Here is a 23752-nt window from a genome sequence, read left to right as displayed (position 1 = left end):
TAAAAGCTTTTTTAAAAAATTATTTTTTCAACCAATCACCAGGTCCGGCGGCCTCTGGGAAGTATTGCTGTGGCTGCAGGCGGTTCTCCAGGGGTTCCCCCCACCCCGGGCCGGCCTCCCTTCGCCATGTAAACAGCCAGTGTGCATGCGTGGTAGCCTCCAAAATGGCCACCACCACCTCAGAAATGGCTGTTATTATTTCTTGTTTACAGAGTCATATAGGTGTTATTGACTGGTTTGTTTTATCCAGACATTGAGTCCTTCCCAAGGACCTGGGATGCCAGAATTGTATTGTCAGTTGTTATAGATATCGTCGCAGAATATAGGCTGTTCCCAGTAAAGCTGCTTTTTGTAATTGGCTGATGGTGATTTCTGTGGCCCCTATGGTGTTGAGGTGCTCTTCAAGGTCTTTTGGAACTGCACCCAGGGCGCCAATTACCACTGGGATTATTTTGGTCTTTTTCTGCCACAGCCTTTCAATTTCAGTTTGTAGATCTTTGTACTTGGTGATTTTTTTCTATTTCTTTTTCTCCTATTCTGCTATCCCCTGGTATTGCTATGTTGATTATTTTGACTTGTTTTTCTTTCTTCTCGACTACAGTTATATCTGGTGTATTGTGTGACAGATGTTTGTCTGTTTGTAGTCGGAAGTCCCATAATATTTTTACATCTTCATTTTCTTCAACTTTTTCAATTTTATGGTCCCACCAATGTTTGGCTACAGGTAGCTTGTATTTTTTGCAGATGTTCCAGTGTATCATCCCTGCTACTTTGTCATGCCTTTGTTTGTAGTCAGTCTGTGCGATCTTTTTACAACAGCTGATTAGGTGGTCCACGGTTTCATCTGCTTCTTTACAGAGGCGGCACTTGCTGTTTGTGGTGGATTTTTCGACTTTGCTCTTATTGCATTTGTTCTTAGTGCCTGTTCTTGTGCAGCCAGTATTAAACCCTCTATTTCTTTCTTCAAGTTGCCATTATTAAGCCATTGCCAGGTCTTGGTGATGTCTGATTTTCCACTTATATTGTGCAAATATTGACCATGCAGGGGCTTATTTCTCCATTTTTCTGCTCGGTTCTTGACTTGTTCTTTCTTGTAGGCCTGCTTTGTTTCATTGGTGTTGAATAGTTTCTCGTTCTTGACCATTTGAAGTGCATCTTCTTCACTGTCCTTGATATATTCTTCAAGGCCCCTTTCCTCCTCCTCTACTGTTTGATGGACTTGCAGCATTCCTCTTCCACCTGAGCTGCGAGGGAGGTATAGCCTATCTACATCACTGCGGGGGTGCAGAGCATGATTGATGGTCATGATTTTCCTGGTCTTACGATCTAGCGTCTCTAGCTTTGCCTGCGTCCAGTCTATTATTCCTGCAGTGTATCTGATAACAGGTATAGCCCAGGTGTTTATGGCTTGTATGGTGTTCCCGCCATTGAGTTTGGACTTGAGGATTTTTCGAACTCTCCTGATGTATTCACTTCCGATTTTTCTTTTAACTTCAGTGCGTGCAATGTTATCAGCCTGGAGAATGCCCAAGTATTTGTAATGTTCTTTCTCTTCCAGGTTCTTGATCTTGCTTCCATTGGGCAGTTCTATTCCTTCTGTTTTTCTTATTTTCCCTCTGTTCATTGTTAATGCAGCACACTTGTCTAGTCCAAACTCCATTGCTATATCGCTACTGAATATATGGACAGTGTTTAGCAGTGATTCGATTTCTGACTGGGACTTTCCATACAACTTCAGATCGTCCATGTACAGCAGATGGTTGATTTTACTTGATGTTTTAGATGAATTATTATTATTATTATTATTATTATTATTATTATTATTATTATTACTACTACTACTACTACTACTACTACTACTACTACTACTACATTTATATCCCGCTCTTCCTCCAAGGAGCCTCCAAGGAGCCAAGTACTACATACTTGAGTTTCTCTTTCACAACAACCCTGTGAAGTAGGCTAGGCTGAGAGAGAAGTGACTGGCTCAGAGTCATCCAGCTAGTATCATGGCTGAATGAGGATTTGACCTCGGGTCTCCCTGATCCTAGTCCAGCACTCTAACCACCACGCTGGCTCCTTGGGCCAAATTGTTCCATAGAAGATTGGGGGGAGGCCTGCAGGGGGAAGATGAATCTCTAGAGAAACCCCTGCAGCCACAGCAACAAGTTTAATTTTTTTTAAAAAAAAAACACCTTTAGAACCCCTGAACCAACCCCTAGCCAGCTAAGAGGGATTGGCTTGACCTTGAGCTGGTTTGCATATCCCTACAAATGTACAGTTAGATGGATCCAAATCCTTGCTCAAATGAAGAGTCATCTATCACCCTACAAATCAACCTGTGCCAGATATGCTGCACAACTTATGACCCACCAGACCAAATGCAGCCCACCAATCATGTTTTGTGAACTGCCAGCTGCTTGAGAACCATTACCTTTTTTGCATTCCCAAGCAGGCAAGAAAACAGGAAATTTCTCAAGCCCTTGATGGAATTTCAAACAGTACTATGCTCACCTGTATGTTCCATGGGTTTTCAGGCCTCACCTATACAATCCAGACCACAGTTTTCCACAGGCATAAACAAGAGCAACACAGAAATGTTAGGCTACAGGATGCTCTGAGTAGGGCTAACCTGGAAAGGTATTCCAATCAAACTGCAATTGTTCAGCATATTGTTGCTCAGCTGCTTTCAGGTTTCCATTCTCTGGAGATAGAGCTAGTCCAAGCCTCCCCCCCCCCGCTTGCTGGGGTGTGGCGAGACACCATCTCCTAAGCCCCTAGCTTGCTGCTCTTCCCCCTTACTCTTTCACTCTTTCCCTTGCCTCCACCTTCCAATGACATGCACTGTTTCCCCCCTTATCAAGTGGGAGGAGGAGCAATGGCAGTAGTGGCATGCTGCTGGGAGAGGGAGAATGCCACTCAGAAGCATCTTGGTAGGTAGGTAGGTGGGTGGATGGGTGGGTGGGAGGAGTGAGAAGACAGTCAGGTGAGGGAGGGAAGGCACATTCGGGGAATCAGAGAGAGGAGAGATGGGGGGCAAGCCCACAGGTGGGGAGGTGCCCACAAGGACATGGCTGTGGTGCTTGCCTTTCCTCTGTACACACAACTTGAGGGGACTACCATCTTGCCTTCTTTCACATGTACACACACACACACACACACACACACACACACACACACACAGTTTGTGAGGGTGGAGGGGAGAGAAATACACAGTGGCTTAAGCAAGGGGAACAAAGCACACACAAAACAAACTGATAAGGGTTGGTATTTTTAAAAAAACAATATTTTAATTTTCTTCTTTGAGGGAGGCCAGCCAGCTTCCTCACTCTGCAATTACATTCAAGTACCAAGCGGGTGAGCAGCAAAGGAATCCAGGAGATCCAATAAAGCTGGGAGATGGCAGGACTAGCAGCAGGAAGGGAAATTAACTCTTTTTTAATTGTCTGCTACTGCTGGTCTTGATCAGACGAAATTCACAGGGGGTACAACTGCACCCTTGCACGCATACCCCTGATCCTTCCCTGGCCATAGGACTACAAGCAAGAGTGGAGTGAGAGATGCATACACCTTTGTGGCTGTTAAAGAGCTAGGATGGTCCACCAGGTTGTGGATCAACCCCGTTTGAAGGATATTACTCCAGGCTTCCCACTGGCTCCCAGTGTGCCAAGCCCAATTGCAAGCCTTGATTATGACCTTTAAAGCCCTTGACAGTTGGGTTGAGGGCCTTTTTAGCAGAAAGGTGGCAAATATGTTTTTAATAAAATGAATTAATGGAGTCAGCCAGCCACCCCAATAGGCATCTTGTCCCATATTTACTCAAAGCCCAACATGTTTTGTGCTGTGATCATGTGATACACAATATGTAAATCTGAGAGTGGGTATGCAAATTCCTGTTCCAGTCCTCTTAAAGTTTTTTTTTTAACCACTTCAGGCTGCATCCAGACCATGTTATTCGTTACTAAGCACCACTGAAAGCTGACATTCTATATCCCTAGTTGCCTGTGTCTCATTGATTTCCAGCAGTGCTTAAGAGAACCAACATACAAGCAGGAATTTAGTCTAGCAATCTAAACACATTACATACTTCCAGTGATAAGAATGGAACTTGTTTAAAAATTAAAAATTAAAGATCTAGGATGAGGAAGTAATTTGGAAAGATCATCACCAGGTCAGGGGCTTAGCCAGCCCGCCGGCTGCCCGTGTGCGGCCGTGGCAGGCGCCCTGATAGCCCCGCCCCCCGCATCTGATGTCAGACACAGGGGATTGCCACGCCCCCATGTCTGACGTCAGATGTGGGGGGCGTGATCTGGCTCCCGAACGGAGCCTTGAGGCTCCATTCGGAAGTTGAGAAGCAGCTTAACTGCTGAAGGAACCGCGTGGCCCCTTCGGCAGTAAGACAAAGGCTGCCAGGGAAGAGCTGCAGGGAAGAGCCGCTTCCTTTCCTGCAGGGAAGAGCTGCTCCTGGGCTGCACTGCGAATGCAGTGCCAGTCTTAGCTCCTGAAGGAGCCACGCGGCCCCTTCAGGAGCTAGTTAGGCTGGCGCTGCATTTGCAGCGAGAAGCCAGGAGCTACTCTTCCCTGCCTTTGCACGGAAGAGACACTCCTGGCTGGTGCTGCAAACGCAGAGCCAGCCTTTGTTTAGCTCCCTAAGGGGCTGTGCGGCCCCCGCCCGGGAGCTAAACTACTGCCCCCACATCTGACGCAGGGGGCGTGTTGGGACCGCTCTCATAGCCCCTGATTGGCCACCGGCCTGGGTTCTTTGAACCCGTTGGCCCAATGGTGGCTCTGCCCCTGCACCAGGTAGCACCATTGAAATCAATTAGACAAGTTAGTCCTGAGTAGCTTAAGTTCCATTAATTTCAGTGAGACTTGATCATAACTGACGTAGTCTGGATGCTACCCTTTGTTAACTTTGTTAGAGTAAATCTATATTTTAGATCAATGTAGTTAACAGCATGTGAGTGCATTATTTATAAACATCTTACCTGAGAAGGTATTCTCCTGGATGGCGTAGACTGATTTTGTTAATTTTTAAGGCACCATTTCCCTTAAACCCCTATTTTCTAGCACATGTGTACAAGGATCTTGGAAGTGTACAGAACATAGATGCCAAAGTTCTTGTCATATCTATGGAGATGGTCAAGTTCAAACTTTTGATGGGAAATGGTACAGTTACGATGGTCTTTGTCAATATGTACTTGCTGAGGTAAGTACCTATAGAGCCACTCTTCATCAAGTTCTCATAAGAACCAAAATTTCAACATTTCTGCTGTCAGTACACCCAGAAGGCATAGAAAACCCTTCTCCTGGAACCCTGGTGGTTGTAGCACTTTTGAAGTTTGTCCTCTTTGCATAGCGTTGCCCACCCCCACCTACAATGGGAAATCAACTGGTCACAAAACCTTCCCAGTTTCTCCCTCTGGGATAACCCTTCCCCTTAAAAAAAAACCCCAAACACTCAATTGGCAAGTAGGCACTTGAAGCACTAGGCAAATTTATCCTCTTTGTGTGGGGGCATAAACCCCAGCCCAATCAATTGGGAGAAGCAGGTGCTTGCAGCACCCAGCCACTTTACCCCCTTTGCGTGGCCATGCTCCCCCACCACCAGCAGTGAGGAAGTATCCTTAGTTTTGGACACTCAAGGAAGGCTTGTGTTCCTTGCTTGTCAAATGGTAAACTGCTTTAGGAGGAACTGAAAGACTTTCAAAAGCAGTTTGTAACTCACATGAGGGTCAGCCTTTTGAAGGATAACTTGGGCAAGTGCAAAACACTTAAAGTAGCTCTTTTTTAAAATCCAATTTCTTCAGTCTAGATATTTAGGAAACCTTGTATGTTCCATCCAGCTACTCAATCAGCCCAAGACTAGTCTGTGTTATTTGTAGTCACAATAAGGTGGCCCATTTAATTAATATTAATCAGTAGATTCCAGTTAAAACACCAAGAGCCCTCATAATATCCATGGTAGATTGAGTTTCACTCTTTCAATACATAACATTTATTAATTAATATTACATATCACATGATACATAACAATACAATACATTTCACACAGTGGCCTGGAGCAGCTTCCTTATGAGGCAGGGCTACAGTATCCGGGGCTCTTTACTTTGGAAAAGAGAGGGCTAAGGAGAGACTTGATTAAGGTGTATAAAATTATGCATGGAGTGGACAGAGATAAATTTTTGGAGAGGGTGGACAAAGAGAAATATTTCTCCCGCTCTCAAAATACTAGAACCAGGGGTCACCCCACAGAACTGAAGGTCGGAAAATTTAGGACCGACAAGAGGAAATACTTTTTCACATAGCACATAATTAATCTATGGAATTCTTTGCCATGGGATGTGGTGATGGCCACCAGCTTGAATGGCTTTTAAAGGAGCTTAGACAAATTTATGGAGGACAGGTCTATCAATGGCTACTAGTCTAGTGGCTGTGGGTCATCTCCAGCCTCAGAGGCACGATGCCTCTCAATACCAATTGCAGGGGAGCAACTGCAGGAGAGAGGACATGTGCATACCTCTTACCTGTGGGCTCCTCAGAGGCATCTGGTGGGCCACTGTGTGAAACAGGATGCTGGACTAGATGGGCCTTGTGCCTGATCCAGAAGGTCTGTTTTTATGTTAAAGGTATACATGTATATAACTTGTAGGACTATTGTGGTAAAGACGAAGGGTCATTCAGAGTTCTAACAGAGAGTGTCCCATGTTGTGGTGATGGCGTTACATGTGCAAGGAAAATCACAGTGGCTTTCAAGGTAAGATTAAACATTCTTTATTTCTACCAGTTTTTTGCACAGATATGCAGATGATACCAATATCATGGTGTGTGTTTTAAAATATAATTTCAGAATGGCAGCCTTGTTCTGGAAGATGGAAAATTCATGTTTGTGAAAAATACTGGAAGCACTACATGTGAAACAGACAAGCAACCATATAGTGTTCACACTGTTGGGCTCTATTTGATAATCAAATTCATGCATGGAATAACCTTGATTTGGGACAAAAATACCAGAGTATCTGTTATAATGGAGCCAAACCTAAATGTAAGCACAACATGGACAGATATTTAAATTTTCATTACAGTTGTACATCTTTTTTAAAAAATTGTATACATAGGATTTTAACTTGGTAAGCAATTTCTTCCTTCATGGTAAAGGCTTGTATATTTCAAGGAAATATGTTGTGAACCTCCCAGAGAACAATTTGTTATGGGGCAGCTAACAAATAAATTTGATTATTATCATTAGAGAATAATTTTTATTATTAATAATAAATAACATTATTAAATATTTTTATTATAGAACATTTATTATTATTAAATAATAATAAATACATTCATACTATTAGAGAATTTAATAATAATAATAATAATAATAATACACAAAGCTATTAACTTAATCATAGTAGGAAGATAGTAGGAAGATAATAGCATAGTAGGAATATAGCCTTGAATTATTATGTAAATCTAATAGGAATCCAGAAAGATCCGGGGGAAATTAGAGCTCTCTGTGTAAATAAAGGGCATCCTGATCACAATCTGAGCTCATGTCTTGAATTGTGTTCTTCTGTATACCAATTGCACAAGAAAGGTTTTTATTCTTCATGCTCTGCCTATAAGCTTCCTGAAGGCAGCTGGCTGGCCACTGCTGAAAACAAAATGTTGTAGCGATTGACTTTTGGTTCAGTCAAGAAGGGTTTTTATGTTCTTAATGGACTTGAGAGATGTTTGGATAATCAGATGTTTTTAGATGTTTCTAGTGCAGAAGAGAGTATAACTTACATAGACCTTAGCTAGCACAAAGCCCACATTACTTTTCAATAAAAAGGAGCAAATCCAGAACATCATTCATTCATTCATTCGATTTCTATACCGCCCTTCCAAAAATGGCTCAGGGCGGTTTACACAGAGAAATAACAAACAAATAAGATGGATCCCTGTCCCCAAAGGGCTCACAATCTAAAAAGAAAAATAAGATAGACACCAGTAACAGTCACTGGAGATACTGTGCTGGGGGTGGATAGGGTCAGTTACTCTCCCCCTGCTAAATAAAAGAGAATCACCACATTAAAAGGTGCCTCTTTGCCAAGTTAGCAGTTAGTTAGTATGAATGTGCATCCAGTCACACTTGTGAATGAATACGTAAAGGCTGAAGCAGTTTTAATCATAAAATTGACATAAGCGATACCTCACAGCATCTTTCTGTTTAAAATACAGAGACAAATATGTGGCCTTTGTGGAAATAAAAATGGAAATCTTCAAGATGAATTTACTACAAGGCAAGGTACATTGGCAGCTGGACCAGTGGAGTTTGGCAATAGCTGGAAAATTAGCCCTGCGTGCTCAGACACAGTAGCTGAGTCTTTCCCATGTGATGCAAATGCTTACTGTAAAGACTTGGCCTTGAGAAAATGTGAAATAATTAGAGACTTTCGGTTCAGATCCTGCCACAGCAAGGTAAGTCTTTTGAGAGAAAGCTTGTTCAACACTTTTTTCCATGAAGTCTCCCTACTTCTTTGGGCCAGTTTGGACAGCAGCCCATGCTGTTAAAGTCCTATATGGAGTGGGGAACAGGCTCAGGCCTTGGGAACATGTGTAACTACCACCACAAAAATGCTGTCATATAAGAGCTAGGTTTTTTTTATGAATACAAAAGTATACACTATTTCCCCAAGATCCGTGATTCTTCAGGCCTTTTTGTCAGGGGAAAAGATCATGGCTATCAGGCCAATTGCCAGTATATTTGTAATGTGAATGCCCAGCTTACACATGGTAAGCAGACATGTTTACAACTGTTCCAGTTCCAGGTCAATGCCATGTCACATCTTCTGCCACAACTCTAGACATGTTCCAGGTCAACTCCATGCCACAAGCAGGACTTTATCATCAGCCTAGATATCTGAACTGGCCCACAGACATTCACTTTTATAGTACCGTAATGAATATTAATCTAATGTGTTCTCCATAGGTTGACCCCACTCCGTATCACAAGGCTTGCATTGAGGAATCTTGTGCATGTACCATGGAAGGGAAGTATCTGGGGTTCTGTACTGCTGTATCGATGTATGCAGAAGCATGTGTAGCAGTTGGTGTTTGTATACACTGGCGTACGCCAGAACTTTGTCGTAAGTAAAGCAAACTATCTATCTATATATTTATCTTAAATGTACCCATTGCTAATCCCATATGTGGCAGCTCTCACAAGAGTTTGTGAGCGAGCTGCCAGAGGGAAAGCAAACAGGCAGAAATGGATGGATGGGTGAGAGAGCGGCACTGGGGAAAGCGAGAAGGTGGTGGCGGTGGGGAATGTGTGTGAAGAAGGCGGCAGTGGGGAAAGCGGGGGCCAGGGGGCCAGAAAAGCTGCGGCGGCTGGTGGGGGGAGAAAGTGGCGGGGTTGGGGCAGAAAAAGCAGTTGGCCAGGCGGCTGGCCAGAGAAAAAGAACTTTGGAGGGGGGAGGGCTGAGAATGAGGGACCACCATTTCAAATCTGAAATCATCCATTAGCTCATCAGATAATCTTGGGCAATCCACTATGCTACAGCCTCATCTTCCGCATCTGTGTAATATGGATATAATAACCTACATAAATAGGCTTATTCTAAAGAGTGTGGAAACCCTGTCGTGAAACACTTTTGGCATGTAGGCACTATACAAATACTGAGATGATTATGATGAAAAATATAAGTTTGTTTGTAATGCAATAACTCCATAGAACTTTGGGACATTTGAATGGAAGTAGGTGTGCATGTTCAGGGAAACATTCTATGCTAATATGTACCCAGCTTGATCCCTGCACCTGGTTTCAAGAGGGCCAGGACACATGGAGAATACAATGCAATGTGATATTTCCTTGGGCTAAGGAATTTGGTCTTCTCCAATTGTAATCTCTGGAATGTGGTCTTCTCCAATTGTAATCTTGCCCATATTTTCTCCAAAGCTTTGAAGGGTAGAATTGAGTAGTGGAAGGATCTCTGGCTCTGGATCGAGGTTCCTCCTCCAAAGACTCTCCAAGGCCTCCATTGACAGTGGGCCAAGCCAGATGTGATTTTAAACACATTGTTTGTGTGGGTTTTATTGGTAAATAGCAGCCATGGAACCCACAATCAATACCATGGTAGGGCAAAGGGTTAAATCTCAGACACCAGACACTCTCACACACACCACAGCCCATATCCAGATCCCCTTTGCCCTATGGCTTATCAAGCAGGCACACACATGTACACGATCAAATACGATGTTTAGAGTCATGTCTAGTTTTGACCTGTGTGACTAACTCATGTGACACCAGACAAGAAAGACGTGAAACAGGATGCTGGACTAGATGGGCCTTGTGCCTGATCCAGCAGGGCTGCTCATATGTTCTTATGTTTTTATTGCCAAGATTATGTGACTGGCAAGAAACAGCATAGAAGATATTCTGTTGATTTGACTAACTGACTGGATTCAGTGGACTTCAAATGACTGAAATAATTTCACTATTTTGTTATATTAATCAATAACATTTATGACTAGAGAAGGCTGTCCTGTTCGGTGCAACCAGTCTAAAATAATATTTGGTTCTGTAGTCTATATGTGCAGCTTATATCACCAGTCAAACATTGAGTTTTCTATGTAATTTACTTTGCTTTTCATTTTTTAAAAATCTTAACATCTAAGGAAACTTCTTATAGATTGAGTTAAAGCATATTTTGTAAGCCTTGACTCTTTTTATAAATGAAATATCTTGCAACAGAAATGAGAAAACTGCAATAGAAATTAGAACTAACAGTTCTATAGAGTTGCTAGAAGAAATAAGATACCGTCTCAGTATTTATTATTTATTTATTTATTCTATTTTTATACCGCCCTTCCGAAATGGCTCAGGGCAGTTATGAGGTTAGTGTTGCTAGCTTTACAACTAGCACTACCGCAGATTTCCCCTTTGCACTGCCACGGCAGAGCGTTAGATCTCCGTGATTCTGCACATCCTGTAAGCCATCAGCAGGTGATAATGCTTATCTCCATGCTGTGAAAAGTTTCATCTGCTATTTTCTCAAGATCAAGCTGATGTTGAATCCTCCAAAGCAAGCCAAAGCTTCTTCTGGTCAAGTGTGAGCCACATATGAGGTGTGCATACACGTTCTTGAAGTAACGAGGACATTTAGCCTTAAAGTTCTTCCTGGATGCAGTGTGATGATAGCTCTCTGGCTAAATTATGGGTAGCAGTGAAAAGTATGAATATATACACAAAAATGCATAAAAGTGGCTGCTCTATGTGATACACAAATAAAGAAACTGCCTAGCAATCTGTATAACTGAATGATTCATTAAAAAATTATAACAATATTTATCAAAAGCATGATACAGTTTAGTATTACTTAAACATAACAACAAACTAATTCCCAACATGAATTAATGTTCTAGCTGTCTTCTGTGATTACTACAATGCTCCTGGGGAATGTAGCTGGCATTATGAGCCCTGTGGAACTGTAACAGCCAGAACATGTAAAGATCACATGATTGGCAGGGTTCTTCCATCTGTCTTGGAAGGTAAGGTATAGCCTAATGTGGTTGACCACACTTCGGGTAGGTTTGTCTCATTCAGAGGGGGACAAAAACATTCCCTTTAAATTGCCTCAGAAAAAGCATTCACAAATCTCAGTGGTCTTCAAGGCAGAATCTCTGAGTCCACATGATGAGAATCTTTTCCTCCATAGGTGGCCTATAAAACGTGCTGGGCCTCTAGCGTCCTTCAGATGCCTTCCTCCTTCAGTAATAGTTTGTCCAGGAGTGGGTTTCTACTTGCTTCAGAGATAGGACTATGCAAATGACTTTGTGCTTGGTTCCTTTCTGTGGGTATAACATACTCCAGCTTCTGTTCAGTGCCCTTGAGATCTCTGCCTTTCCCCCTCCTGTCACCATTGCCCCCATCACCATTGCCCCGTCACCATTGCATTACTGGATTTTGTTTTGCCCTTGAGATCAATGCCTTTCCTCCTCCTCCTGTCACCATTGCACCTATCACCACTGCATTGTTGGATCTTGTTTTCTTTTCACATGAACACCTGGTCCTTACTGCACAGTTTACTTAGGCAAATATATGCACTGTAGGAACATGGCAACAGGACTGGAAATCTGCAGTCAAGTGGAAGGTGCGCACACCTCATTATAATTTGAAGAACTCTCGTGCTTGTTAAGACCAGTTAGAATGGGCCCAGATCTGTTCTGAAAGAAGTTAAATGAGTTGTTGGAAAGAGCATAGCCTTTTGCGTTGCAGCCCCAAAACTGTGGAATGAGCTCCTTGTGGATGTGCATCAGTGCAGCTCTTTATACAGCTTTTTTTTAAGTACACAGTCCAACTTCTTAGAGTGGCATGTGGATAATAGTCCTGATTTTATTGTGTTCTTAACTTGCTGTTATTTTACATTTGCTTTTGCTTGTATAGTGCATCTGTGATTCTGAATTCAATTCTTTCCCTTGAAATGTAGGCTGCTACGCAAAATGTCCTGATACAGCACCTTACCTAGATGAAAACACCATGAAATGTGTTCAGTTGTCAGATTGCTCATGCTTTCACAATGATGTAATCGTTGCCGGACAAATAATTTATGACGACTGTGGAAGAGTATGGTAAGTGTTGTCATTTCTTCTTAAGAACATTCGTCACATAAATGCTATTCTTTTATTTTAGATATTGATTGTGTCAATCAAATGTAAACAGCCACTTGCCTATGTATAGTATAAACTATATTATAGTATAAACTAGTATAAAACAGTATAAACTATTTCTAGGTAAGCAGGCAGGTTCTTAAAATATGAAAGGTCTTATAATATGAAAGAGTTTATTTTTTATTTTTTATTTTTTTATTTTTGCATTTTTATACTGCCTTTTGTTAAAAGATAGCCCCAAGGCAGTTTACAAAAGTTAAAAACATACAATAAAAACACAATAAAAACATCATGCTAAAAGTATAAAAACATATAAAAACAGGCATAAAACAATACAACAAATAAAAACACCCAGAAGCAGCAGTAAAAACGATTATGTAAAAGCCTGGGTAAAAAGCCAAGTCTTTACAAGCTTTCTAAAAGCCGTGATGGAGTCCGAGGAAAGAATGGCCACTGGGAGAGCATTCCAGAGTCTGGGGGCAGCAACAGAGAAGGCCCTGTCCTGAGTGCATGACAGCCGGGCCTCTCTCATTGTCGGCACCCGGAGCAGGGCCCCCTCAGATGTCCTCGTCAAGCGGGCAGCAACCCTTGGGAGCAGGCGGTCCCTCAAATACCCCGGGCCCAAACCGTTTAGGGCTTTAAAGGTCAAAACCAGCACCTTGAATTGGACCCGGAAACAAACCGGTAGCCAGTGCAGCTCTTTCAAAATGGGGGTGATATGTTCCCAACGGGCAGCTCCGGATAAAACCCTCGCTGCTGCGTTTTCCACTAGCTGCAGTTTCCGGATATTCTTCAAGGGCAGCCCTACGTAGAGCGCGTTACAGTAATAAAGCCGCGACGTGACTAAGGCGTGGGTAACCGTGGCCAGATATGCCTTCTCGAGAAAGGGACGCAGCTGGCGCACCAGCCGAAGCCGTGCGAAGGCACCCCTGGCCACCGCCTCCACCTGAGCTTCCAAAAGCAGAGCCGGGTCCAGTAGTACCCCCAAGCTGCGTACTTGCTCCTTCAAGGGGAGTGCAACCCCATCCAGAACCGGTAAAATCTCCTCATCCCGATTGGCTCTCCTACTGACCAACAGTATCTCCGTCTTATCCGGATTCAATTTCAGTTTGTTAGCCCACATCCAACCCATCACAGCCTCCAGCCCCCGGTTCAGGACATCCACTGCCTCCCTAGGATCAGATGACAAGAAGAGATAGAGCTGAGTGTCATCTGCATATTGCTGACAACTCAGTCCAAATCCCCGGATGACCTCTCCCAGCGGCTTCATGTAGATGTTAAACAGCATGGGGGACAAGACCGAACCCTGCAGGACCCCACAGGCCAACAGCCACGGGGCCAAGCTGTAGTCCCCCAGCACCACCTTCTGGACCCTCCCCTCAAGAAAGGACCGGAACCACTGCAACGCAGTGCCTCCGATTCCCATACTCGAGAGGCGGCCCAGAAGGATACCATGGTCGATGGTATAGAACGCCGCCGAGAGGTCCAGCAGAACCAACAGGGACTCACTCCCCCTGTCTAGTTCCCGGCGTAGGTCATCCACTAGAGTGACCAAGGCAGTCTCAGTCCCATACCCGGGGCGGAAGCCAGATTGAAAAGGGTCCAGATAATCCGTATCATCCAAGACCCTCTGCAGCTGGGACGCCACCACACACTCTATCACCTTGCCCAAAAAGGGAAGGTTAGACATAGGTCTATAGTTGTCCAGGTTGGAGGGATCAAGGGAGGGCTTTTTTAATAGAGGTCTTACCACCGCCTCCTTAAGGCACGATGGCATCCTGCCCTCCCTTAATGAAGCATTAACGATCACCTCCAGCCATCTGCCTGTCCCCTCCCTGGCAGCTTTTATTAGCCATGAAGAGCAAGGGTCAAGAGCGCACGAAGTCGCCCGCACACTGCCCAGGATCTTGTCCACATCCTCAGGCCGCACCAACCGAAAAGAATCCAACACAACAGGACCAGATGGTACCAAAGGCACGTCTGCCGGAACTGCCAAAACTCTGGAGTCCAGGTCAGCACGGATGCAAGCAACTTTATCTGCAAAGCGACAGGCAAACCGATCACAAAGAGCTGTAGATGACTCCTCCCCCATTGTCCGGGGGGATGTGTGGAGTTGGTATCCAGGGGGATGTGTGGAGTTGGTATCCCCCTGCCCTTTACATACTATCAGTGTACCATGAATACATAACACAGGCATATGATAGGCTAGTAAATATTTTGGTATGATATAATGAGAAACCTGAGGTGAACTGACCTCAGATTCGCCTGTTGTGTTGTCTGAATGATCAGAACTGTGGTTCCTGGACACAACCACGGTTCCAATCTCACTCCCAAACCTCAGAATGAACCCTCAGTCTGTAGTGAGTTTTACTCACTAGACCAAGAATTCATTGACAGTGCCATGTCGTCCAGACTGAGGTCAATCTTAACCAGAGTTAAGAGAGGAAGTTTCTCCCGCAGACTATTGGTTGCCGTGGACTGGACTTCCAGAGTCAGAGAAAGCCTGAGCAGCCAGTCCTGTTGCCGGTTCCCAGACCGGGAACATGTGGGGTTGGGGTGGGGGAGGGAGGCAAACTGCTGGACCCGCTGTTTGCCACTACATGCAAAGATGGCCTATGTGTTTACTCCTTACACTTGCAAATGTTAGTTCACTGATGACCACTGTTCTGGTTGGCTTATTTTTTGATGACCTCTACATTGCCTTATTTTATGGCCCCTACATCGGAACCTATTTGAAAGACTTCTGAATTAAGAGTCAGCAGCTACATTTGTGGCTGACATTTAACAGAGCTATGGGCATGCTTTTGAAAGAACCATACACAAAAAGAAGGGTTTCTTTGTACTTTCCACTGCAGCTATTTTTTAGTTTATTTTGCTATTTTTTAGTTTAAATTTTGGAAGTGAAAAGTGTATGCCTCTTTATGATCCAGTAGAAACTCTAGCTCAAGGGACTTACTTACTTACTTATTTACTTAACCTATTTTTATACTGCCCAAAACTTACATCTCTGGGTGGTTTAGCAAGTTGCCCATGGGGCACAGGCCCCCAATGAATTCTTCAGAGCCCTGAATCTCATCAGGCACCTCCCTCCTCCATGACGTGTTCCAAAAAGGCAGTACAGTAGTGGAGGCACTTGCACAAACCATATGAGAGAGCTCCAAGCCCCACCTTTGCTGCTTCCACCTTCATAGATGCTGTATCATATAAGATACTTTAAAAAACAACAACACCCACATAATTATTGGGGTGTGTGTGACTGAGTTTAATTATGAAAAGAGGGGGGTTGGACCCCTGCCCTGGATCTTTTGAATATTTAGCAATGCCTCTGTCTGGCTGTTAAGCATTCTATTAGTTTGGTCTTGAAGCTAACCTAGAAGAGCACCAGGGAATAATTGATGATCCCTGGACCATAGTTGAAAAGTTATTGATTTATGTCTAATACATAAGTCCAATCTTACTATTCTGAAGAACCTGAGTCATCAAAATGCTTACATAAATATAATGGACTTCAAGTGCATTTAGATGATCTGATGTGGATTCCTAAGGCATGGATATTGGAAGTCTATCACATACTCCAGAACACCAGAATGAATTGTGCCTTTACAAATTTATACTGCAGTGGTAAAACAGCTCCTTAAACTGAAATGTCTATTTGTATTCAAAAGTAAAAAAACACAAAGGTAGTTAGTCTGAAGATCAAGATCTAAAGATAGTGGCTAACATCCAGATTAAGTTACTCAATAGTACTACTCAGAAGTAACTCTAAAGTACTGCTTAATTTTAATAGGACTTCCATTGAGTAACTTAGAATGTTAACCAACGTTCTGTTGGCTATTATCAATTCTTTGTGAATAATTATGGTGCTATATAGTATTAAAAACATAACAACATATTAATATTGAAGAACAGGGAAAAATCAAGAACTATAATTCTTGATTATAATTGCATCATATCTATTAGACAATTGTTTGATTTCTATTTTGGTTTCATGCATCAGCAAAAGCCATAATGGACAGGATGCAAATACAACATGGAAGTTAAGGATCTGGTTCGTGATCCAGTAACATTAATAAAAACTGGCTTCTGCACCTGCATGGAACACTTCAGGCAGAATTCGTTAGCTCCTCATAGTGCCAACTAACCACCACTGCGTGTGCCACGCACTTGCTCATATCAGCAGTTTGGCGTCTTATAGTCCAGGTTCTTTCTGACCGCTAATGCAGTTCTTCGTTAGTTCTTGACTCAAAAATATTTTAGTTGCTAAATTTAATGGTTTTGACTCTGATTGTGACTAGTGATTGGACTATCCTTTGGAAATCAATCGTAACTTATTGTGTATGACTCAGACTGTAAAAAGGTTATTCTTTGTGTAACGGGCGACGGTACCTCAGAAAAGCAATTTAAAGTGTATGACTACGGACTGGTAAAGTTTTCTGTTTTGGAATGTCTTTTTCAAGCCCTACATCTAGAAAAAATACCACCTTCAAGCAGTGTACCCATTGTAGGGGGAAGATCCCCTCTACAGAAGGTCATGACTGCTGTCTCCAATGTTTTGGGGAAGGGCATAACATGGCCACATGCTCTGTCTGCAGCTCGTTCTCAAAACAAACTTTTAAAAATAGAGTTGTGTGCTTAAGGGTCGCATTATTGGAGGAAGCCCTAACTCCAAAGGGTGCTTCCACATCTTCGGAGGAGGTGATTGCAACTTTGAAGTCGGCACCAGGAACTGCAGTCCAAACACAGTCTAAATCCCCAATGCCAGAACCGTCAACATTGAAGGACTCTCCCTTTTAAGGAGCTGAGAGTTCCTGAGGGGCACACTTCTTGCCATTGTGACAAGGATAGGAAGCACAGGCGAGAGGATGACTCAGACTCTTCTCTTCCAAAAAAGCACAGGGAGAAGTGTGAATGGAGGGGGAAGTTTAAGTCAGTACCAAGCACTACAACTCCCTCTCCATCTGGCTTACAATGCCTATCATATCCATTGTCATCAGAATCTATGCTGGAAAGGGGAACAGAAACTACGATTTTGACATTGGCACCTCAGCATCGAGCGGCTCCTCTGTCACCTGCACCTACCCCACGCCAATCCCCATCAATGCCAAGAACCCCAGTTTCTGTGTCGATGTTGGATTGGACAGACCAGTCGCTGGTGGTGTTTGATGTCGACATTAATGCCGTGATGACACTGAAACTCTTTTTGACCTCAAGGCAGCACAGAACATCGTCACCATGCTGGAATCGAATGACAGTACTCCCTTGGAGTCAACTTTTCAAGGCTTCTCAATCAATGGTTTCGATATGGAGGAGGAAGAGTTAATGGAAGTGCCAAAAACACCTTCATTTACCCCCTTGTAATCTGGGGTTTCTGTGATGGGTTTATTGCCTGATGGTGAATGGGGTGATGTATCTACAAATCCCACCCCTATCAGCCCAGCTGACTATGTGGAATTTAGGGAATGGAAAGTAGTAGAAGGCATGAGGAACTGGTCCAGACGACAACGCAGATGACTTCCCCTAGAGTTGCCTCCTTCAAGACAAATTGCTACTCAAATGACTCCTCCGAAAGTATTGATTCAAGATGCTGCTGTTCAGATTACCATACTTGTCACTACACAAGATATGAGACCAGTCTATGTGGGTCAGGATCTTTGTGTGTGCCAGCATCTTTGTGTGCCAGCATCTTTGTGTGCCAGCATCTTTGTGTGCCAGCATCTTTGCCACTGTTGGTACCCAAACCAGCAAAACAAACGTCTGTGTCTACACAGACATGTTTGGAATGTGAAACAGGAAAGAAAGTGTGCACTGGAAGTACTCAAGCACTAGTTACAACATTGATGTGAGTCACTGCAGCTGCAGGCTCAGGAACTGATAAGAGTGTGGGTTCTGGCTCCTGTTCATCTTCCACTAGCAAGTCTGGGGCTCGTCCTGCAGAGCCAGTTTCCTCAGGGGATGACTATGATTCTGACTCTTCAGAATCAGTATCGACAGGTCACAATTCGGACCCAAAGGATAATGTCTGAATGGAACCATCAATTTCCCCAACAGAGGAAATGAAATCCTATCATCTCCAAATTGTGAAGATAGTGGAGGTGCTTGGTTTGGATTGGAAATGGAAAGTTAGTGATCTGGATGACCTTGTATATAATATTATGAAAAAGTAAAATGTGACTCAAGTAAAAGTAAAATGTGACTTACCTATGCTTCCGGTGATAACGAAGGCTGCTCAGTCGGCTTGGCACCAACTTCGAAAAGATTGGAAACTCTGTACAGAATTCAGGAAGAGGAGAATGAATACTTACTCAAATATCCAAATACAAACTCTTTAGTTATTGTCTACGCATCTATTGCTAAAGGGTTGTGACGTCATACCACTCCAGCAGATAAAGAAGGGAGAAAGTTGGATGTGTTGGGCCATAAGGAATATGTGAATGCATGTCTAGGCATTAAGATCACCAACTATATGGTGTGCCTATCCAAATACACACATTCCTTATGGAACTCTCTCCTTATCAGCAGTGATGTCAATAACAGCAGTGATATCTCCATCAATAACATCAAACATCAATGTCGGTCACAACATTAGACTGGCAAGTCATGCTCAAGCATGGCACCATATAACATCAGACTGGTGGGTGCGTCGTATAGTCCAAACTGGTTAAGCCATCGAGTTCAAGTCATTGCCAGTCTATGCAGGCGCGAAGTTCACACTACCACCAGCAGCATTGATGGAGGAAGTGGAGACACTGCTAGAGAAAGATGCAATCTCTCCAGCACAGTGGGTAAGCAGACACGGGGGATTTTACTCCCAGTACTTTCAAATCCCCAAGTGGGATGGGGGCATTCACCCCATAATGGACCTGAGGTAGCTGAATCTATATTTCGATGTGAGCAAATTCCAGATGATTATGTTGCAAACTTCCCTGCCTCTTCTACATGGGGTGGAATGGGTTGCAGTGCTGGAACTAAAGGATACATATTTTCACACTGACATACAGGAAAGTCACAGAAAGTATCTGAGGTTCACGGTGAGCAACAAAAATTTCCAGTACAATGTGCTACCTTTTGGATCGGTGGCAGCACCCAGAGTATTTACCAAATGCATGGCTGTGGTGGTGGCACATCTACCTACACAGGGTGTGACAATTTATCCCTATCTAAATGACTGGCTTCTGACAGTAAAAACAAGAGATGTCAGAGGCTCAGGGGCTCTGGAGCACTACTCAAAAAGATTTGCATCTAAATTTTCTGGAGCTGCTGGCAGCTTTTCAAGCACTAAAGCTGTTTCAAAAACTTCTGCTGGGGAAAACAATCCAACTTCAGATGGACAATACAACTGCTATAGCATATGTGAACAAGCAAGGGGACACGGTGTCTTGTTCCCTCTGCAATTTAAGCCAGCAGATATGAAATTGGTGCATGCCATGGAAGATACATCTGGTGGCAATACACATAAAGGAGATAAACAGTACCCTGAGCAGGTCTCAAGTGCTCCTTCAAAAACACGAGGGAGATAAACAAAAGCTGCCTAAAAGGTCTGTTCGAGTTCCAGGGACAACCCACGGTAGACCTTTTTGTGACAAAGGACAATGCCAAATGCAGTCAATACTGCTCAAGGGCAAGTCTGGGACAGTGATCAAAGGGTGATTCATTCCAGTTCCAATGGATGCACAGCTTATTCTATTTGTTCTCTCCATATATCCACTGCTCAACAGGGTGGTGGCAAAGATTCCACATCACAACACCCATTGCATATTAATCACCTAGGTGGCCAAGGCAACCTTGGTTTCAACGAGTACTCAGACTCTCAGCAGGAGTACACTTATGGTTAAAGCAAACAATGGATCTGCTCACCCAGGAGCAAGGACATCTGCTACATCCAAACCTACAAATGCTAAGGCTAATGGAATGGCGGATAAACTTTTAGACAACATTTTGCTCAATGAAAGGTGCCCATGAGAAAAAGCTACAGTGCGAAATGGAAATGATTCAGAGCATATGCTAAGATGCACAGCTTCAAGGACAAGGATGCCTCCATAAGGGACATCTTACGTAACCTGACGACCTAAAAAGGCAAACGGCCTGGCAAATACCTTGCTGAGGGTTCATTTGGCAGCCATTTCCTCCTTCCATGGAGGGTGTGATGGGGCAACTGTGTCCAGTCACCTCAATAGTAAAAGGTTTTTTAAGGGGGTGAACAATCTGTACCCACCAATTTGGAGGCCCATGGATAGATGGAGTCTTTCTCTGGTCCTATCAACTCTGACAGAAATACTATTTGAACCCATGGTGATGGCTAAACTTAAAATGGTTATGTTTAAGTCAGTATTTTTGATTCCCATTAAGAAGAGTGAGCGAGCTCACCGCTTTGCGTATTGATGAGCCGTACACAAAGTTTCACGATAACAAAGTAGTGATGCGATTAGGCATGGAATTCAGGACAAAGATAGTTTCTGACTTCCACATGAATCAGGATATTGTTCTACCTACCTTCCCCCCCCCCCCCGCAATCCTGAATCTCCACTGGAAGAGCAATGCATAGTCTAGATGTATGACATGCTCTTCTGTTCTATTTGTGGAGGACATCTGGAATTAGAAAAACCAAAAGGCTGTTAGTCACTTATAAACTGAAAGATGGAGGAAATCTAGTCTCTAGACAAAGGAGCTCTCATTTGTTAGTGGAGGCTATCTACCTGGCCTACAAGATACAGAAGGCAGATCCGCCTAAAGCAGTAAAAGCCCACTCTACGAGGGTGTATGCGTCCTCAGCAGCACACTTGTCAGGAATTAAGTTCAAAGATATTCGCATGGATGCTTCGTGGGCATTGGAAGAGACATTTGTAAAGCATTATGTAGTGGACCTCCGCTCAGTAATGGCCGCTAATTTGGGGAGGGGTGTACTCAAGCGAGTTTTGTAGTAGTTGTATGCTCCCACCTCCAGGAGTGATGTAGCTCATGAGTCACCCACTTTTTATGGATGTGTCCAGATCACGAGCCAGATAAACAGGTTGCTTACCTGTAAGGTGATCTGATGGTGATCCGATAACATTCATTATCGCATCCATCCCTGCAACAGATACTGTAAGCAATATGTTCCAAGTCCACATACTTAAAAAGAAAGGCTGCATTGGAGCGGTCATCAAGAAACTGAACTATAAGGTGTCAAACCGCCAGTATGAGCAAGCACAGGGCATGCGCAGTGGCGGTTGGTTGGCACTGCAAGGAGCTAACAAATTTTGCCTGAAATGTTCCACACAGGTGTAGAACCCACTTTTTATTACTGTTACCGGATCACCACCAGATCACCTGGTAGGGTAATCTTACAGGTAAGCAACCCAGGGTTTTTTATCTGTCTGGTTTAATTTGGAGAGACAAAAGTCTATGCCAGTAGATGAGCAAATATTTGTTCAAAAACTATTATGAAATCTTTTTAACATATTCTTCTGCACCTTCTAGAATAGCCAGTTTTGTTTTGGGGCTGCCCTGTTGGCTTTTTCAGTTTTGGGTGGACCTAACAGGTTATTTCTCTGTTACTTGGGAATTCCTTTTTTGTTCATTTGGTTGTAGATTTTTGATTCAGCCTCAGAGTTAGTCAATGTATTGTTTTAATAGATTTATAGAAATATATAAATAAAATACCATTTATTCAGAGTAATATAAATAAAATACCGTTTATTCAGTGTAAACAATGATTTTACCATTTGTCGTTTTCTTTCCCAATTTCTATGTTTTATGTTGGTGACATATAAACTACTCAAAAGAACAGAAAATATTTTCCAGCACAAAATTAGCTGATTATTACTGGATTCTCAAATGTTATGTTTGTCTTTGGAAAAACCTCATTAGACTTCAGCTGATGAATGTACAACATTCTCTGTATTTTTGTAGTATTGTAGTAGTTGCACTACCTTGAGATCTTGAGATTTTTAATATGATAACCTTTTAAAAAAATTTCTTTCATGTGCAGTGTTTGCAAAGCTGGGGAACTGACTTGTTCTGGTGAGTACCCTAATTGAAAAGTGTAAAGTTCCATGATTCTGTATCAGTGTTATGCAGTGTTTGTACCTATTGTATCTCCAAGATTCTTGGAGTTTGTACCTCCAAGATTATTTGTGAAATAACCATGCCAGTTGAGGAGTTTTATTTGCCTTGATTCTTGCTGTACAGGGAGATCAAAAAGTTTCCACATGGTGTGCAGATAATAACCTAGAAACTCAGTTCATGTCATGAGTTCCTGATTCCCAGGAATCAGGACCCAACCCCATTCTTGTAAGAACGTACTGCCTGAATCATGGTTACTAATTTTCTCACAACCGTATGTTATAAACAGTGATGGTACTAGGGGGAAAATTTAGGGGAGGCACAGACAAGCAATCTGCTTGTCTGAGGGGGTGCATGCCCCCTCCTCACTCTCTAGCCACCCCTGGTCATAGATTACCTTGTTTATATTGCAGTTGATCTGTTTTAGCATTCATAACTTGGCTGGATTTTACACTGATGTTATTTATATATATATTGTGTTACAATTACTGTATAATGATCGGAGTCATCTTGACATTGGTTTTATTTTGGGGTGTACTTTTTCACATCTATCAGTGGATCATTTAGTTCCTCTTTTGCCTGGCCATTGCTCATTTCTCCAGTGTACTCTACTACTTTGATTTTTATTCGTTTTCCATTCCTACCAAATTAATTCTTCATTTACAATCATTATCAGTGCATTTGTCTCCTGCCTTTCCTTGAACCTGGGGTGGCTCACATGGTGTTTTTTCATTTAATCCAGAGTTTCCAGGCGTTCCAAGAATAGGTGTGGTACCAGGCTTGAGAAAGACAACAGCAACAACAACAACATCCAGAAAATGGGATTCTGACATTATTGAAGGTGGTAAGAAAATACTCGAAGGGGAAGGAGAAGGTTTCGAAGGTAGAAAAGGTTGGTCTTGGCAAACTGAAAGTGTCACTAAAAGTACACAAGGAAGCACTGGCAACTGGAATACAGGTAGTAGTGGAATTCCAGCAGCTGGAAGCTCAACTGAAGTCATGGCGAGTGTCACTGCAGAAACAGGTGGATACACCAAACAACACACTGAAGGATCTCTTAGGA

At 43.0% G+C, this 23752-nt stretch overlaps 1 protein-coding gene across 1 annotated transcript in view; it reads left to right on the top strand.

The window, feature by feature from the left end:
- Positions 1 to 18671, top strand: part of MUC19 (mucin 19, oligomeric) — a 72632-nt gene extending 53961 nt beyond the window's left edge. The window contains exons 24-31 of the mRNA XM_053256213.1: positions 5071 to 5209; positions 6653 to 6757; positions 6851 to 7045; positions 8218 to 8457; positions 8969 to 9125; positions 11404 to 11529; positions 12468 to 12609; positions 18560 to 18671. Coding sequence (XP_053112188.1) covers positions 5071 to 5209; positions 6653 to 6757; positions 6851 to 7045; positions 8218 to 8457; positions 8969 to 9125; positions 11404 to 11529; positions 12468 to 12609; positions 18560 to 18671 — 1216 coding nt within the window. The remainder of the gene's footprint in view (positions 1 to 5070; positions 5210 to 6652; positions 6758 to 6850; positions 7046 to 8217; positions 8458 to 8968; positions 9126 to 11403; positions 11530 to 12467; positions 12610 to 18559) is intronic.
- Positions 18672 to 23752: the final 5081 nt, after the last annotated feature.

This window comes from Hemicordylus capensis, chromosome 5, assembly GCF_027244095.1.
Source record: "Hemicordylus capensis ecotype Gifberg chromosome 5, rHemCap1.1.pri, whole genome shotgun sequence".
Lineage (NCBI taxonomy): Eukaryota > Metazoa > Chordata > Lepidosauria > Squamata > Cordylidae > Hemicordylus > Hemicordylus capensis.
This window is presented reverse-complemented; position numbering and strand designations above follow the sequence as displayed.